Consider the following 20,409-nt stretch of genomic DNA (forward strand, 5'->3'; position numbering starts at 1 on the left):
ATTATATTAATCTTATATTTAATTAAATATTTATAAATTATATTAATCTTATATTTAATTAAATATTTATAAAATATATTAATCTTATATTTAATTAAATATTTATAAATTATATTAATCTTATATTTAATTAAATATTTATAAATTATATTAATCTTATATTTAATTAAATATTTATAAATTATATTAATCTTATATTTAATTAAATATTTATAAATTATATTAATCTTATATTTAATTAAATATTTATAAATTATATTAAACTTATATTAATTAAATATTTATAAATTATATTAATCTTATATTTAATTAAATATTTATAAATTATATTAATCTTATATTTAATTAAATATTTATAAATTATATTAATCTTATATTTAATTAAATATTTATAAATTATATTAATCTTATATTTAATTAAATATTTATAAATTATATTAATCTTATATTTAATTAAATATTTATAAATTATATTAATCTTATATTTAATTAAATATTTATAAATTATATTAATCTTATATTTAATTAAATATTTATAAATTATATTAATCTTATATTTAATTAAATATTTATAAATTATATTAATCTTATATTTAATTAAATATTTATAAATTATATTAATCTTATATTTAATTAAATATTTATAAATTATATTAATCTTATATTTAATTAAATATTTATAAATTATATTAATCTTATATTTAATTAAATATTTATAAATTTTATTAATCTTATATTTAATTAAATATTTATAAATTATATTAATCTTATATTTAATTAAATATTTATAAATTATATTAATCTTATATTTAATTAAATAATTAAGTATTTTAATGTAAAAGTTGATCGTGATCAAGAATTGAGCTTGGGTCGCATTGTTACCACGCGGATAGTTCACCGCCGAGCCATTGACTTTTTTAGGGAAATGTTAAAGTAAAGGAACCATTATGATAAGGCGGGTTTTTTTACTAAACGGATTAATACAATATCTGTGGATATTTTTTATTGAACTTTGTTTTTTATTTTTGTGAACTTGTTTTTATTTCGTCCGGAATTGAACCGGGAGCGCGGTTTTAGGACTTTGATTCGTTGCCGCTGTGTTTTTGATTCGTTTCCGCTGTGTTATTGTTTGCTTTAATTTAATTATTCAATGACGTTGTTAAACTCTTTAATTGTCAGTAGGTTTATTTTTTCGGATACGCTTTTTTGTTGGGTTTTTTAACTGATCGAGATTACGTTTTTTTTTGCCTAATCTTTGGTATTGTTGGTTTTTTCTGTCTTATATTTGTACCTACTTTTTTTTAAGTTAATTTCCTTTTTCCCGCAAAATCGTCCAGTCTTAGAGGAACCTTTAAGAGCGTAAATCATGCCCAAAAGCTTATCGGGTTTCATTATAATAACGTCAAAAATCGTATTTGTGAATGGTAAGGTGTTGCGCTTCTTGATATTATATTTTTGAACTAATTTATTGCTTGACTGCGTTATAATATTTTTCTATGAATTATTTTGATTCTGAAGTCTGATTGCTTGACTGCGTTATAATATTTTTCTATGAATTATTTTGATTCTGAAGTCTGATTGCTTGACTGCGTTATAATATTTTTCTAAGTTTTGTTTCTGAAGTCTGATTGATTGGGTTGTTATTGTGTATTTTTCTATTCGTTATTTTTATTTTTTGATACTCTAATATTTTAAACTGGATATAGTATAACGTTACTTCTGCGTATTTCGATTGTGCGTGACGTGGAGGGTATTTTCACGTTTTATTAGGATCAGTTTTTTTAATTTTAAATATCTTTCATTTTATTTGTATTTAATTTCGTTTTTCAGTCGTATATTTTTATCGAGTTATATACATCGTGCGCTTACACGTATGTTGGTCTGGTTTTTAACTGGGTCGTCATTACTTCGTAATTTATTTTAAACGTCTTCTCGACTGATTAAGATGTTTAATTTGAAATAAAATGAGCGTTAAAGATGCGGCAAGTATTTCGTAAGCGAGAAAAATACAAATACCCTCTGTAGATATTTCTTTCATTAAAATTGGCTTCGTATTATATTTAACTGATAAACCTGTACCGTAAATAGGGTTAAATTCAATTGTGCATTGTTTTAGTACGTCTAACTCGCTGTTGTAACTACTTAATTTATAATATTCTGAATAAATTATACTCTGTTGTTTCGTCTCAATTATTTTAATTATAATTAAATTTTTATACCGGGCGGGATTGAACCGGGATTACATTTTTAGTAAATAACTCGGAATTGCGAAGATATATCTTTAAGAGTCATCTCGAAAAATTAATACCGCTAGGGACAAGGCTTCCGAGGAGAGGTATATTTTGGCTTGCCAACTGGTTTCTATTACAATTTTCATTACATTTTCTGGATTCCCAAGTATATGAATTACCTTGTTGTTTGATTGGGTTATTATAATAATTTTTTTATTGCATATTTCTGTTAATACAATGTTTATTACTGTGTGTATTTAGATTGACTTTTTCTTGATTCCTAAGTATTTTCATTAACTTGTTACTTAGTTGGGTTATTATTATATATTTTTCTATTGGTTATTTTTCTTGTTTGTTGATAATGTGGGGGATAATTCATGTCTACGATTTTTTATTTGAATTGATTTTTATCGGCTTCGTTGGGTTGTCGTCATGAGCCCACGCAGTTTTTTTATTAGTGCTTTCACTTATAGTTTTGGTTTTCGCTTTAACTTTTGTTTTTCCATATAAATTTGATTGTTTAAGACCTATAATACAATGGGTTGGTTTTTCTCTACAAAACAGTTTCTTGCTCGTATATTTTACGTTTCGTGAGCGTTCTAATAATTTTAAATTTTGTATTTTATATTTCTCATTTTGTTGCTTTGGTAATTTAATAACGTTTTGGGTCTAAAGTTGTTTTTTGTTCTATTGATATTGAAATTTGTTTAATGCAATAACATTTGTAATAATTAAAATAAAAATAAAAATAATCTACTGGTTGGGATAGCACCGGTATCACGCTTCACTCTCACTCAATTGTGAAAGTGGAAAAATTTATCTCTTTCCAACTCTCGCTTTTCGTCATTAGCCGAGATCACTCTTATTATTGGTGGGAACTGGAAATTTAAGGCGGGAAATTTAAATTATGTCCAAAAAATATAATTTAAAAGGGAAGAGTACTCTGTCTTCACTTTCCTTAGTTATCAATGGCGTATTAAAAGACGTGGGGGTAGGACCGTTCTTAGCCTCCTCACCAGAAATTATTATTTTATTTGCCCATGTCAAACTAAGTTTCGAGCACAGAAAAACCTTTCCTTTCTCGCTTAAAAATTAGTTGACAGTTTGACATATACAGTCAATCCAACATCTTGGGACCCACTCGCAAATCTCCAATTTAGCAACCACATTTAAGAATTTTGATTTGGGATATATAATTTTAGTAGATATCATTTTAGAAGATTTTAACTTTCCCAATTATTATACTCTACAATGGTTCTCTGACGACGTTGTCCTTTGACTATTTTAAATTTTAGCCTCCTTTGCCTTTAATAGATGGTACTACGCTCTACAGTAAATTCATTAAATCAAATTTAAATTCAAATTTCCCGCCTTCTTTTAATAGTCTTCTGTAAGCCACTGATTATTTCGGTACACAATAAAACACTATTCTAAGAAAAATTTGGTGACATAACAGGCGGACTGATATGTTTTTCACCAGGGTTGGCAAAATCCTTGTTTTTTTCAAAAAGAACAAAAACAATGTTTTTTATTGTTTTAAACAAGATTCATTGTTTTTAACTGTTTTTAAATCAAACAATAATAAACAATAAAAAACTATGTTTAAAACACGTTTTAAACTATTCATTATACTTATGAATCAGACTCACGAGTAAACTCATTTAATGAAATACTACGTATCATTAAACGTATTATCATAAGTGGCATAATTACCCTAAGTGTGTCAAGAAGATGAATTTTTCAATGATACCTTGTTTAACGAAAGTGACGTAAATGACGTCATTTTTTCCAGTGACGAAATTTACGTCATGTGTTTGCGAAGCGGCGTCTGCGGCGCCAGCATTAAAAATACCATATAGGGTACTTGAACGGAATTCGCGAGTCCTACGTTTCTTTGGTCTGTTTGGAACAAGCTCCAATTGAAGATTTTATGTGGGAAAGGCTCCTATTTGCACACTTAGGGTAATTGTGCTCCTTTTGGTGTTATAAATAAACTCACAGGAAGAAGAACCAGAGAGTACACGCTTATTTAAACGAGCCAGGAATTTCGCTAAGCGTTGTTGACCAACCATAGATGGCCTTAGGGTTTTCGATGCCCCATGCAAATACTACCTAACCTGTAGAAGGGTTTTTAATATGTAGCTATCATCCTGGAATTTTTGGTCGCATAGTACTAAGAAAAGGGAAAATAGCTAGTTATACACACATTGTTTTTAGTTTTGGTTTATTGAAATGTGCACGTCTGCAGTCATAAATCATCACAAATAAACAATGTTATAAAAAATAAGAACTTAGATACCTCTATAATCTTAAAACTTCCATCACATCGTAAAATGTCTAAAAAATCGACCGAAATCCCTTAATTTTTATCTAGGAGTGCCGCATAGTCGGTTTTAACCCGCAGACCGGCCGTGTTTCTTGTACCGGCACAACCCGACTAAACAGCAACTCTACTTTTATCTCGTGCATAGGTAGTGTCCCAAATAGATGTATATTGGCAGCTATATACATTCTATTTAAACAAAGAGACAAAATCCATTGCGTTCGTAGGATTTTTGCACTGGTAGGAAATTTATGAAATCATATCGAGCTCTTTCAGTCGCTCTTTTCAGAGAATCTTAAAATAAAACTACCCATTATCGATACAATTTACCTTTCTTCTTTCTTAGAGCCTTGGAATGGTTTTTCTACCTTTTCCCTCATATTGAATAACCAAAATCTTACAAAAAAACAATGAAAATTTACCTTATAAAAAACATGTTTAAAACAGATAGTTTAAAACGTTTAAAACAAATTGGTGTTTGTTTAAAATATTTGTTTTAAACGTGTTTTAAACACTGGTTTTAAACATTTTGTTTAAAACTAGCCAACCCTGTTTTTCACTTCACCCTTAGTTGATCTAACATGTCTGTGTTTTGAATTACTTCTGCTACTTCGCCAATGTTCCTAAAAATTTGGTCTTTATATCGTCCTGACTTTATTCGTGTTATTTTACGTACGTTTTAGCGCGTAACTTGAGAATAAATCAGTTATAGATAATGGGCATGGGGTATTTTATTTAAAATTGAAGTTAAAATCGCCGACAATAGTTATTCTTGTTTGATGTCTTCTAATGTTATCATTATTTCTTAACATTTTTCAATAAAATCCTTAAAAGTTGCTGAATTAGGTTTATAGATATTACATCCCCTAAAGAATTAAGATTAATCCAGTAACTTTCAATATTTAGATGAAAATTACAATTTTCAGATCAAACAACAAAGTTAATACCCATTTTAAAATAAATAAAACTCCCCCGCCTATTCTACTCCCTATACCCGTAATTACCAAATTGGGCATAAAAGTACTATAGTCATTAGTAAACCAGGTCTCTGATAGGGCAAATATTTCGATATACTTTTCTGTCGATTGCCAAACTAGATTAGGAAAATTGCGGTTAGCACTGCATATATTTAAAGTATTTTCATTGAACATTATTTATTAAAAATAACGTTAAGATTTAGCACAATTAAAATTTTTTGTTCGACACGTTTAAATAATTCATTGTAGTAATAAGTATTTCCATTCATTTGTACAGTAAACTGTGATGAGAATTTGGCCTTGCCATTTAATTTCGTTTTTATAAATTGTCGGAGAAGAAATTTGGTTTCTTCCTGCCTTATAGCATAACAAAAGTATTTCAGCCCTTAAGTGTATTCGTATGTTTCATGATTTCCGATTTTTATTTTGCATCATCTAATTTGAGAATAGTTCTTCCGTTTTCACAATTCTATTTCAGAAAATTAGGATTTTTATACTTCACACCTAACTAAAGTTGTATACGTTTATAAGTCATACAATAGTTTCATAAATGTTGATTACCCAAATTATAGTTTTTTTAAAACTTTTGACGTGATATAAACAACATGTTAAATCATTATAAATAAGTTTTTTCCGTAGGTTTCATGAAATTAGGCATATTTTGTATGATGGCTGTAAATGAATGTACTGGTTTACAAGGAATGTATTTTGAAATTAACGTACTTCAGTTTCGTGTTTGCACCTTTCGAAGGTTCGATTTTACACTTTTTGAAGGTTCATGTTTGCACCTTTTATGGGTTTGTTGTTGGACCTTTCAAAGGTTATAGATTGCACCTTTCGAGGGTTCGTGTTTGCACTTTCAACGGATGAGTATTTGAATCTTCGGCGGGTGCAATTTTCAATATACTAAAGGATCGTATTTGAGCCTGCCATGATTTCATAATTGAACGTTTCCAACGGAAGAGGTTCGCTTAGCAACACTTTTTTCATTGTTTAAAATATAACTACTTAAATAGCTTCTCCTTTCAACCAAAAAAGGTGCATAATGGATTATAAGAACTCGCAGCTCAAAAGGTGCAAGTTAACACCTATTCCATTAACAGTGCAGCAACAAATGCAGTCACCTACTATTCTTGCACTAACAAGTAACAGGGTAAGGAAAAACAGTGCACTAGAAAACTAGCAACACTCTCAGAGTCATCCATTAAATAATGTCCTCGTGCAGTCATCAAACCAGCCCGAACCATTCCAGCCATAACCAAAAGAAGGACCAAATTGTATCAACAACGAGGTTATTTTAAATATTTATAATTTATTGTCTTATTTTTAATTATTGAAATGAAAATTACAAGGGCCAAGTTTTTGGTGAACGTGCTCCCTAAAAGGCTCAATTAGATTTTTGACTTCTTATCTTCAAACGCTAAAATTTCTATATAATAGAGCCGTTAACTACTGATAAGATAAAATCCGAGTACTTGATAAAAAAAACAATGCAAATATATCAAGGGAGAGATTTCATTAGTAATAAACTCGTAATATTCTTTAATAACATTTTGGAAATATATTTGCAATATATAGGCGGAATTTTTCTCCAAGAGGAAAAATGGTAAGTGTTTTCATGACCTATAGGGCCGCTAAATAACAAAAAATATTTATTATAACATACATAAAGTATAGTCTTTAAGATTCCCATACTATTTATGGAGTTAAATACTATCATTGCGCTGAATACGTTAATTAACGTAGGCAGCGATCATTGTCTATCCAAATGTCGAATTGCCTTCATCTAGCTTTTAAGAAGTACATTACAGAAGTAAGATAGTCAATTTCGTAACCGTACGCTATAAAATTGTTGCGAAACATTTAACGAAACTATTCTTAATAGTTGTGAAACGTTCATTAACATTAATTTCAGGGATCATAGTGTTAGAAGTCGGGTTTTTGTCATCTGTACATTATTTATCCTATTATAATAAGCGTTGTGGTGAAGCCATCCTCTGAGTAAGGTCGGTCCCAGGGACGGTCCCAGCATTGCCTTGATTCTACGTTCTTAGGGTCCTAAATTCGTTCTTTTTAATGCTAAATAGAAAAGAAAGGAATTGGAAATATGCTAATAGAAGTATTATTTCTAGCCACGTCCTTCTCTCTCTTTAACAAACTGACTATTCTTTTCGAGGGGTCCGACATTCGTTAAAAACCCGTACACTCTAAAGAAAAATGATTAAATGAATTTTAAAATACCGAAAACAGTTCCAAAATCTCGAAATCAGCCTAATTAAACATAAATCTAGAAGAAAATCGTGGTCTGAAGTTTCTGATTTCCTTCGGTTCTTTTCAAATCGTCAATTTCTAAATAACTCTGGGAATCTTTTTCATGTTATTTAATTTTGATTAATATTTTTGAATGTTTTTCTTAGATAACGAAAAGCTTTTCACTGTTTCTTCTGTTTTGCCTTCAATATGTTTTGGCCGAAGATACTGAATCATTTGATTACATTATTGGTACGCATTAATCTTGATCATATTCCAGCAAGATTTTCTATTAACAAAATGACTAAAACTTATGAGTTAGTAGATAGGTTAAGGTGAAGCTCAGTATAAATGGCGTGTTTTCTGCCAAAGTGATATCGTTGTTGTGGGCGTTTCAACAAAGATACAAGCGTTTAACTTTTTAGTACTTAAACTACAATACGCAAATTTAGAGGTCAGCATTATCTATTCATTATCTACAAATTTGGGAATTATCTACAGATTACTTAACCATAGACACCATTGTTTTTCGTTTTATTCATACGAAAGTTATCTTAAATAGTTGGGCAGATTTTATTTTATTTTATCGGTGAAAACAAAGTAGTGGATGGAATTCATAAATTTTAATATCGGAAATTAGCTTTGAATAATATTTAATTATAAATGGCGGTCATAGTCTATTTGGAATTCGTTTTCTCTCTCATATCTTTTCTATCAGCGAATAAGTAAAAAAGGCAAACAAGATAGGGATAAAACGATAGGATTTCTAGGTGAGAATACAACTTTAGGCTAACAAACAAAACAGTTTTAAAACTAAATCAACGCGCTAGAAGCGAGAGGTTAAAAAGGCGCTATGAAAAGGGTGACAACAAAGGGATGGGCACACTGAGCTCATTTTAGAGCTCTTCGGAGCGGGTTGAGTCAGAATGAGCGAGACATTTTAAATAATTTATTAGGGGAAGTTGGGAAAGAGCAGAGTTGCCTTGGTGTTTAACTACTAATGACGCAAATCTTTAAAAAGTGGTTGTTTTAAGATGTGATTCTGGAAAACGGTTTCGAGTAGCCAAAATTCGTTGGCTCTAAAGCGTACTTAAAGACCGAGAACAGAGTGAATTTCCATCCCTCTTATCCTGTACTTAATTTTTTGACGAGTGACAACTGATTGACATCTCTGACAACTTAATTGTCAGCTCTGACAGCTTGAGTGACCGCTTGGACAATTCTATGTATTGTAGCTTTTAAAGCTCATTATATATATTTTATTCAAAAACAGTCAGAGCCGTCGGTCAAAGTGTCCACGCTGCACACAATTTTGCGGGGGTCAAAATTCGCGCACGAGAAAATGGAATCTCTGTTCTCGGCCTTTAAAACCAAATCACCCAAAATTCACAACCATTAAGCCCACGATAAAGTCACCAGCCCGAGACGTATTTAGTTGGATGGAGCTAGAACCATATGGTTCTATTGTGGAGCACAGGGGCCACGTGCTCCAACGAAACGTATGGCTGTATGTACAATTGTTGTAAATAGTCAAAACCTCCGAAAGGTTATAAATGAAATGAGTATTCATCTTGCATTGGAGTTCAATTTTCTAAGCTACACCACTGAGTTGATCCCTCTGAATCATCCGTGAATAATGGCTGATTTAATATAATTTTAGTTGGCGCCGGGTCTGCTGGCGCAACTTTAGCAAGCCGGCTTTCGGAACTGAAAGAAGCCAATGTTCTGTTACTCGAAGCGGGAGGACACCCTTCCTTCAAAAGCGAAATTCCGCTGTTGGCCATGGACTTACAAAAAACTGTGGAGGACTGGAACTACACCACTGAAACCCAGCAGTTTGGATGCCAGGGCTTCATCGATAAAGTAAGGACAGATATTTATGACTACCATTCGCGGAAGTATTCGCGTTTTATTTGTAACATCCTTTTGACGAGCTGACACATTTGAAAAGACCCAAAAACGGCCACCAAAGTGCGAGTCGATAAATTTAGTTATTTAGCTTCACAGATACAATTATCAAGGAGATAGTGACAAAGAAATCGTGCATTTAGAAAATACTGCAGTCAAGCAGACGACGGGAAAGCTTACCCCTATATACTTGTCTTAAGAGTAGACTTAAGGACTTCCGATGAGCGCTTGGAATTCCTTTTTTATTTTGAATATACATTTAACGATTATTCCATTCATTTTATGGAAATGTCTTTTAAAATGCGGATGTTGACAATCAACCTCTAAATGAACGGAAAATAGACCAGCCTTCGTTTCTCTATAACAAATAAGGAATTTTTGGCTGCTCAACTTGTCTCTAATCTCTACATTTTTGTGACCAGAAATGTTATTATCCTCGAGGTCGAGTGCTCGGCGGCAGTAGCATATTAAATTACATGTTGTACGTCAGAGGAAACAAGAAAGATTACGACATTTGGGCCGAAAATGGAGCCACTGGCTGGAGCTACGATGACGTGTTGCCATATTTCAAGAAATCAGAGGGGATGACCATGAAAGAGAACGTCGATATAGGTAATATTAGAATTAATTAATGAAAGTTACGAAACAATGTAAGCGGCAAATTTCCTTAGCCCTTTTATCTCTCGTTCAAATGCAAACAATTTACTAGCGATGTTTTACTTTATCTGTTTTTCCGTAAATCTTTAAACTTTCAGAAAATTCTCAACACATACACTGTTTTCACACGAAATTATTCCCTCTATTATCACCCTCCTATCGGTTAATGTCAGGATAGTACTAAAATTTCACCACCCACAATTAAATGAAACAAATAGTGTAGCGTAAGTTAATAATTACGTTTCACATAAGTGTTATAGTTTCCAATCTTTACTGGGCTTCATTTATAGAATGACAACGCATTTTTCGTGGACTTCAGATTCTTAATACGTGAGTGCATGCCTCGCCGAAGAACCAGCGCGGGATAACTTATTTTAGGCTGCGTATTTTACTCGCTAGAGGCGCTTATCTTTTTGAGTTTGAATTTCGTTCAACGTCACATAATTAACAAGAATTAATTCGATAAATAGCGCACTTACAAGGAGAGTACCCGAGGTGTTTATTGCCGGTTTTTGTTCAAAGTCGGGCGTGATGTAGACCTATATGAGATTTGAAATTTCCCAAAAGGAGACGTTGCACTACCCATTCGATTTGCCATGGTAACCGAAAATGTCTTTGACCACTTAAAACAAAATAAAGATTATTTCCTTATTTTACCCAAAAATTGTTACAATTTTACCCCAAAGTTGTTCCAATTTACTCAAACGTGATGAAATTTACCTAAATGGGGACCAAATTACCCATTTCATGATTTTAAACTTTTTATAAAACCTAGAAAAAACCTATGCTTTTTTAAATAGAGATTTTCTGTTTTAAGTTGACAAAAATATTTTCGGTTGCCATGACAAATCGAATGAGTAGTGCAACGTCTCCTTTGGGAAATTTAATATCCCATATAGGTCTACACTAGGGGCGACATTGAACAAAATCGGCAATAAACACCTAGGGTACTCTCTTTGTTAGTGTACGTTGTTAAAGACTTACGCTTAAAGCATATGCTTTTCAAACTTTTTTATTTATTCCTAGAACAAATTTCTAAATCATTCGTTTAATCAGAAATATATAAAATGTTTTGCCAGAAAAATATTAAAATCCCTATACTAACTAATGTTATTCATTTGTAATAGGTACCTTCGCAATTTAGTTAAAACTATAATGATATTTGTTTCAGACTATCACGGAAGAAAGGGTGAATTGACAATTTCGGCGCCTGGGTATCACACCAACTTGCGGGACGCGTATCTGGAGGCCGGACAAAAATTAGGATTTACATTGACTGATGTTAATGGAGAAACTCAAACAGGTTATTCTTTTAAGAAACTTTAAAGCATCCAGAATGAGAAAATTTCTACTTAGACAATAAGAGTATGTTGAGACTATTTTTATCATGGCTCCCAATTAACTCATGATCAAACAGTAAGTTAATTTCAAGTAAAAAGTCCAATCAGACCGGCCTCTCATTGTCTCCCTTAAACTGACCTCTTTCGACGCCATTGAAGCTAGCGTCAGTGACGTTTTTCCTTCCCCCACTGTTGGAGGAAAATTCGACCATGGTGCTTGAGTATCGTCGCCACATAGTCTTTCTCTCTGAGTATAAATAAAAACATAATATTTGAAATTAAAACTTTCTGGTGGTTAAAGTTTAAATTTGATAAGATTTGATCGTGTAATTTCATAGTCACGGGACCTACACTTAAAACCACCCCAAATGAGCGTGTGACGACTCCGTTTTCCTAAGGGCCCAGAGTTTAAACGGAGTGCTTAAATTAAAATTTAGTGTATGGTATAAGAAGTTTCTTTTAAACCAAGGAATACCTCTGCGTATTGTTCCATACCAGAGTGACTGAGAAAAATCATATCACCTTAGTCATATCATATCACCCATATTTTAGTTGACGTAAAATGCTACGGCACCGTCAACAACGGGTTAAATGTATCCCGTCAAAAAAGATCGAGTCATTCATAAATTGGGTGTCCGAGGCCTGATTATTCGTGGCCTCGGTAGTCCAATGGTAGTGGCGTTGGGATGGTTACCCAAAGGTCGTAGGTTCGATTCCTGCCCGAGGTGATATGATTTTTATCAGTCACTCTGGTATGGAACAATACGCAGAGGTATTCTTTGGTTTTAAAGAAATTTATAATTGTATTAATTCCTGCGTAATAATAAAAATAAAATTCTTAGTGTATGGTACATAATAGTGTCCGAGATTCAGTACCAAGTAGCGTACGGTTAGATTTTACTAATATTTAGTGAAGAACGTAACGTTTTTTTTTATAACATTTGTTGAATATACGATTCTTGTAGGCTTGGGCCCTGTTCAAACATTGACGAGATCCGGATTTAGGTGCAGTACCGAGAAAGCTTTCCTTCGGCCGGCCTACCCACGCAAAAATCTCAAAGTTGTTACAAATGCTTTAGTTACCAAGGTAAAACTAATTTATCTATTTAATGCTTTCAAAAATTGAATATTTTCACGATGTTTCCGCTAAGCGCTCTAAAAAACTAGTCAAATAGATAAGTAGTTACAATAGTTCGTAGTAGTAGGAATTAAAATATAAGCATCAACGTTTTTGAACTTTGTTGCAAGATTTAAGATTCTTCAAGAAATTCAAGTTTCTCAAGCCATTTTCAATTAGTTGAAGGGCATTTTATATAAAAGGTTTTAGCTTTGACCACAAAAATTATTATTCTAATCGATTTTATGTATTTACCGAAAGCAATCCCAACATTAGTGTGTTAGTATTAGTTGCTGCTATGTATTTGTTCACTCCTGAAAAATCTATTTATTAATTTAGTACAACAACTGGATTTCAAAATAGTAATTAAGGTGAATTTAACAAAAATGTCCTTCACAAAAAATCAGTAATTCCATCAAATTAACCCTTGAAACACTTTATGTAATTACACTTCGGTATTTAATTATCAATATTTTTAACTTTAGAAAATGGATATCATTATAATTTTTTAAATAAAATAATTTACAAATTTAAGGATGTATTAATTTAGTGTTGTTAATTTTCCGGAAAAATAAAATCCGGAAAATTTCCAGAAAATAAGAAATTTAAACCTAAATTACTTTTTAAGGGTTTTTAATTTTTTTAACTTTTTATCGATATAAAATGTCTAATAACAGTAAACATACTACAAAACTTTAATAGTGTTACATTGTTTATCAGTTTAAAGCTAGTCTAGAAGTTTAGTTTACTTTTAGATTCGAAAAAATTAGGCGAAAATGCCGCTTTATTTAAATTTGCAAACAATATTAGACTAATCATGGAATTAAAACTTTTTTTATTTTTTTTCGGAAAAATACGGAAAATTTTCCAACTTACAAGACTATAATTAGTTCATATTTAGAGAGAATAACTTAAACCATTTTCAGGGTTTTTCCCAATCCTCCTCATCCCCTTTAAGCAGAACCGTCCCTTGGGTAGGGCGAGAGGGGCAAGGGGCCCAGGGCGCCAAAATTTTAGTGGCGCAAAATCAATGATTTTCATTTAAATTAGATATTGAAAATTTAAAATTTCTACTTAAGGTTCTGGGGGTGCCATTTTGGCTAGGTACGGCTCTGCCTTTAAGGGCAATTAATTTGACGTAAACTAACCAGACGCTTGATTTTATGCTTTTTACAATATACATAAATATCACTAATATGTACTAGCAATAACCTACTAAATATTTTCCTTAATGTTACAATTATTGGAAAAATAGGTGGAGATTAAAGATATGGTAGCACGCGGTGTTCGTTACACAGTCAACGGTGTGCCTAAATATGCGGAAGCTAAACGAGACGTGATTTTATCCGCCGGATCAATAAATACTCCTCAAATCCTCATGCTCTCAGGAGTTGGACCAAAAGAACACCTTCGAGAACTCGGGGTAATAATTTTACCGTGCCGACAATCATTTTACTAAACCAAATGAAAAGGTAAATAATACAAGATGAACATTTCGTCGCAGATTGATGTGGTAGCTGATCTACCCGTCGGACAAAACCTACAAGATCACGTTATGAGTGGTGGTGTCCATTACACAATAAATTCAACTGATGCCTTTGTCATCCCTCGTGTGATGAAAGAGAACATGACACCTGGAACCGGTACGCCGAATAATTTATTCTTTTAATAATTTATCACTAAAACTTAGGGTATGACTAAAATGATTTTAAATACTAAGAATATAAATAATTTTTCGCGGACACAACGTGGCTAAATTAGTTAAATATAAGCTCTTGAAATTGCTAGCTGGTGGGTGGTTAGTTCCCTCTTTCAAGCAGTAAAGATTGAACGTAGGCTTAAAGGGGAAGGGCCAAGCTTTTCCAAATATGGCCTTATTTCCGTATCAAAAGATTAACAATATACTAACACTTACCTTTTTTTGTCTTGAAAAAATAGCTTTTGGCCCAAAAAGTTGAAACGAAAAATAACGCCAGGTGTTTGGGTTTGAATTTTCGCCGCCATCTTAGGGGCTGCTGCCAGCGCCCCTAACCCCGTAATCGCGCAATTTAGGCTTAAGTCTCTTATAACTGGAACGCGCCGCGTGTGCAAAATAAATTTTTCGCGTCTTCAGCAGTGAGCGCTTGTACGTTGTTTTTCTGTCTCACCGACTTCTCACCAGGTGTCGCGGCGGACGCGCACTTTTCGACTTCCCGAAATTTCTTTATTTTATTAAAAATTAACCACTCAATATTTTTTGATGTGGTTTTCGCCATAAATTTTAGTTTTTAATGAGCTATAGGGCTATCTAACTGGTTAAAGCTTGACCGTTCCCCTTTAAAACAATTCTTAATGTCAGATCTCGGGCTGTATTCATATTTACAAAGTAGCAATATAACTTAAGAATTTTCTTATGTCGTAAAGGAATATTTGGAGGTGTGACGTTAGAACTCTTCGACGAAGGACGAACGAAAAACTCTTAAGAGTTCAATAATAATAATCAGCTAGGCTAATACCCAAGTCACCACCGAGGGGCTAACCACTCTTAGAAAGTCTGTACACAGATTACGCCGATTTACGCTTAGATTAGCACTGCCAAAGGCAGAGACTTCAAAGATTACCCGTAATCCCATTAGTACAGTCAAAGGTACGGCTATGTACACAGATTACGCCGATTTACGCTTAGATTAGCACTGCCAAAGGCAGAGACTTCAAAGATTACCCGTAATCCCATTAGTACAGTCAAAGGTACGGCTCTGTACACCGATTACGCGGAGTGATCAGCCCCTCGGGCACCACCTTAGGCCTAAGTCATCAAGTGACTTTTAAAGCCATTAATTCAGGTGGCCGGGTTACAATGCGTAGGAAGGTAGATATAGATATAGATTGAGGGTTTAATAAAGCTTTGGTTTTCTCTAAAAGATTGATCTGTTTTCTTCTGTGTCTTTTATATACAGGGTCTTTTTTTTTTGCTCGGAAAAGTGTTTTTTTTCAAAAACTATTTATAGTACCGATTTCAAATTTGGAAGGTCAATTCTCTATACCGGGGGACATCAGTTTGAGAAATTTGAGCGTTTTCGGTAATGTTTTTCACCAATTTTGAAAAATTATTTTTCGACCACTAGGTGCGAGATAAAAAATTTCTATTATAAAGTTGTAGGCCGTCATCGAAAACCCTTAAAAATTGTTCACTCGACGAAAAACAATTTATTTATCAGTGAAAATTCGAGCTTGAAAAATTTACAAGTTGGTGAAGCCAAATTACGATTGTTTGAAACGATAATTGAAACCGAATTACCTAATCCAGTTGAAACTTTGGTTAAAAAACGACCGGATTTAAAAAACACGAGGCTATAGGTCAATCCTAAACATGCATTGGGTATTTAAAGGAAAACTTTGGGAGATTATTATCAGTGTTTGATAATATTTCGAACAATGCCTCGTTATTCAGTAGCTGAGCGTACCGAGATAGTTGCCATTTACTATGGAGAAGCAGCGCAAAACCTTAGAAGAGTGACTGAAATCTTCGCAGAAAGACATCCAAATGGAGCACCATCTGTAAATACAGTAAGACGAGCAATTCACGATTTCAATCAATTTGGTCACTTGCAACCTAGGTTTCGCGGATTGGGTCAACCGGATTTAGACTTCGAGAACAATGTACTCGCGTACTTTGTGGCATATCCTCGTCACAGTTGCGCTAACGCCGCTGCTGATTTGGGTTGTTCTGCAAATCGTGTGTGGAAAATTCTTCGTAAGAATCGCTATCACCCATACAGAGCTACGCTCCACCAAGGACTAATTGACGGAGACCATCAAAGACGTTATGAATTTAGCAACTGGTTACTAAATGCTGTCCAAGAAGATAGACAATTTTTGCGCCATGGTTTGTTCTCCGACGAAGCGTCATTTTCTAGAGATGGGCCCTTTAATCATCAAAACAGCCATCTTTGGTCTGACATCAACCCACATTGGGGTTTTGAATATCATCACCAGGTTCAATTTGAACGGGTCAATGTTTGGGTTGGACTTGTTGGAAACCGTTTGATTGGTCCCTTTTTCCTGCCGACGAACCTCAACGGCCAAAGGTATTTACATTTTCTACAGAACGAACTGAGTGACGCAATCGACGACCTTCCATTGGCTGAAAGACGTCAGTTGTGGTTTCAGCAAGATGGCGCCCCTCCGCATTTTTCCCGGCAAGTAACTGAGCACCTCAACAACGAGTTTCCTGAAAGGTGGATAGGGAGAAATGGTCCAGTGCATTGGCCAGCAAGGTCACCTGACCTAACACCGCTGGATTATTTTCTCTGGGGATTCGTTAAAGCAAAGGTATACGCCACGCCCATTGAAACTAGGGAGGAACTCATTAGACGAATAATCAGTGCTTGCCGAGACGTCACACCAGAAATGGTAGAGAAAGCGTTTGAGAACTTAATTGTCCGCGCACAAACCTGTGTTGCAGTCAATGGTGATATTATTGAAAATGTTTTGTAAAAATTTATGTGAATAAAATATCTGCATTTAAAAACCAAACGTGTACATTAAGTGTGAAAACTCTACTACGTTTGTATTAGACTTGTTCCCTTTTCAATTATCGTTTCAAACAATCGTAATTTGGCTTCACCAACTTGTAAATTTTTCAAGCTCGAATTTTCACTGATAAATAAGTTGTTTTTCGTCGAGTGAACAATTTTTAAGGGTTTTCGATGACGGCCTACAACTTTATAATAGAAATTTTTTATCTCGCACCTAGTGGTCGAAAAATAATTTTTCAAAATTGGTGAAAAACATTACCGAAAACGCTCAAATTTCTCAAACTGATGTCCCCCGGTATAGAGAATTGACCTTCCAAATTTGAAATCGGTACTATAAATAGTTTTTGAAAAAAAACACTTTTCCGAGCAAAAAAAAAGACCCTGTATAATTAAAATATTTATTTTCTGGTAAAAGTAACTCATTGCACTACAATTTTTCGAAAATTATCTTATAGAAGGAGTCATGGTGGGAAATACTTTTATAACGTGTATAATTTCAAATTCTTTTGGATTTATGAACAGGTCCCCTTACATCTATTGGAGGAGTCGAAGTGATCGGATTCTTTAAAAGCAAATACGAAATGAGCAAAGGAGACTTTCCAGATGTGGAACTCATTTTTGCATCCTCAATCTTTGCCTTCCCCACGTTTAACGAAAAAGTGCGTATTAAAATAGTCATCTTGCCGTTGGAAAACGTTGGATAAAAATTTGGTACCGTCTCTGAAATGTGACTAATAATAATCAGCTAGGCTAATACACAAGGCACCACCTTAGGCCTAAATCATCAAGCTACTTTTAAAGCCGTTAATTCAGGTGGCCGGGTTACAATGCGTAGCAGGGTGGTGGCAAGCCCTTCATGCCACGCGAGCCAACAGCTCCATACACTAACTATTACCGCTAACCTCAACAAGTTTAAATGGAAGGGGAAATCGAAGAACTCGAGGGAAAACACCTTAAACCAGTGGGGAGAGAACTTTCAAACTCAACGCAGAAGGAGTTTTTCCGAGTTTTCACCCAGTGCCACAACTTTATAGAATCTTTCTTTGATAAATATATATTTAATATAATGAAAGCATTACAACTTATAAAGTACGCGCATAGAACTGCAAAAAGCTTTATTTTAAAAGTACGTTTTAACCTTTCGTTTTAGCTAGCAGATTTTTATAAGCCTTACCTGGAGCAGGATGTCTTTAGCATAATGCCAATGGTTTTGCGTCCAGCGTCGATGGGACACGTGAAATTAAGATCAACAAACCCTAGTGAACCTCCGATAATATACATACCGTACTTAAAGGAGAATATTGATAAGAAACTTCTTGTGGAAGGTAATGTTTTCAAGTATCCTCGGCAGTTTACCTTCTTATAAAATGGTTGTTAATTGTAGGTTTAAAAATGTCCAGAAGAATTGCCGAGTCCGAGCCATTACGTCGTTTTGGGGCCACTCCCATCCGTAAACCTATCCCAGGTTGCGAAGGTTTCGATTTTAGTACTGAACGATATTTGGAGTGCGTAGTCGAGATGCTGTCCACAACTGTGTATCATCCTATTGGAACGTGTAAAATGGGAGATCCCAATCAAGAAGACACAGTTGTTGATCCAAAACTCAGGTTCGTTTACAAAAATTAAATAGATCTCGTTTAAAAGTCCGCTTTCATTATTTAGAAGCCTTTTTTATTTACAAACGCCCACCTTGTTTCCGTAATCGATTACATCGACTCTAGAATTTAATTGAACAGACCAGTTTGTTTAAAGAAAATTCCAGATTTTAATTACATTATTATCGGTTCACTTTCTTTCTGACACAAGTTGGCCTATTTCCTTTTTCTCGTGGCCTATTCCTTGCACGAGCGGCTTTCGTATCAAATGTCGCTATTGCAATTGTAATTTGAAATAGATCAGAATATCTGAGAACGCTTGGCAGAGCTGAATGGGAAACGCCATTAAAGTTTTAAGTCAAACATTTCCTACATAGACTTCTTTCTTTTTGTAACAGAGTGAAACGAATACATCGTTTGAGAGTTGTGGACGCGTCGGTGATGCCGAGAATGATTTCGGGTCACACACATGCTCCTGCAGTTATGATAGCGGAAAAAGCAGCTGATATCATCAAGGAATCTTTTACAGCTAATCCCTAATGTCGAAAAGAATAAATATGAGGTCAAATGGAAGCATCTGTCTAAGAAGTTTAAAAATAATTTATAATTTCAATTAAAATCATTTGTTTTTATCATTTTAATTGTAAATAGGCCATTCCTATCGAATACAGTTGAGTTAATCTTAAAACCAAAAGACGAGATCTAAAGAGATGTAATATTAGACTACCCGAAAACTTTATAAATGCGATACTTTGGTATTAAAAATACTAATTAATACTAATTAATACTAAGACTAATAAAAGGTTGTCTAATACTTTCCAGTTTTTTCTTAGTATTAAGAAACACGCTTTTATATACGTGCTTTCATGCATGTTAAAGGGAATATAGCCTCTGGTATTCATGTTGCCTACCAAAGGGTTCCAATAGTTATCACTCGTTTATCCATATGGCTTTTGACATTTGCGACGCTGCTGTAAAGCTCGCATTTGAATTCGCAAATGTAGGCTTTGTCCCTTACAGCCTTTCCCTTTACATCAGAGAGTTATCTCGTTGTTTTGCGCCATCGCTGATCTGGAAGGTAGGGATGACTCATCCTCGCTCGCGTCGTCCACCTTCGGAATTCTCCGAAAGTGGCGACCTCTGACGCGAAGGGTTAAGAGTGGGGTAACGTTACCGATGACACTATTGCACCACAGTGAGTCCGCAAAGATTTCTTGGCGGGCTTTCTTCTCCAGCCAATTAGGCTGGAGACCGGTAGCATCATGCGAGGGGCCCGCTATATAAGGGACGTCAGGGTTTAAACATAAGCCGACCATTTACAGGCTTCACAATTGGCGCCCAACGTGGGGTCCGAGTTGTTGAATGTACGAGGGTTTCGTTTTTAAATTTTTTAGTGTGATTTTGGTTATGGATTAGTTAAATTTTTAGTGTTAGGAGTAGAAGGAAAGTGAGGGTGTGGCATCGATCCCGGGATCGGGGTCCGGGATTTAAGGG

General features: G+C 33.9%; 1 protein-coding gene and 1 non-coding gene across 2 annotated transcripts; both read left to right on the plus strand.

Moving 5' to 3' along the window:
* The first annotated feature begins 7,047 nt into the window (after positions 1 to 7,047).
* On the plus strand, positions 7,048 to 19,723 carry LOC149922069 (glucose dehydrogenase [FAD, quinone]-like). Its single transcript, XM_090162953.1, has 12 exons — positions 7,048 to 7,137; positions 7,949 to 8,033; positions 9,442 to 9,644; positions 10,112 to 10,301; positions 11,518 to 11,649; positions 12,652 to 12,773; positions 14,059 to 14,226; positions 14,308 to 14,446; positions 17,843 to 17,979; positions 18,471 to 18,645; positions 18,705 to 18,927; positions 19,314 to 19,723. Exons 1-12 carry the CDS (start codon positions 7,135 to 7,137, stop codon positions 19,453 to 19,455), a joined length of 1,719 nt encoding a protein of 572 aa, XP_090019079.1. The 5' UTR covers positions 7,048 to 7,134; the 3' UTR covers positions 19,456 to 19,723.
* On the plus strand, positions 12,342 to 12,414 carry TRNAT-GGU (transfer RNA threonine (anticodon GGU)). Its single transcript has one exon. It is a non-coding gene; the product is annotated as a tRNA-Thr (tRNA).
* Positions 19,724 to 20,409: the final 686 nt, after the last annotated feature.

Source organism: Leiobunum rupestre, chromosome 11, assembly GCF_980474605.1.
Source record: "Leiobunum rupestre chromosome 11, qqLeiRupe1.1.hap1, whole genome shotgun sequence".
Lineage (NCBI taxonomy): Eukaryota > Metazoa > Arthropoda > Arachnida > Opiliones > Sclerosomatidae > Leiobunum > Leiobunum rupestre.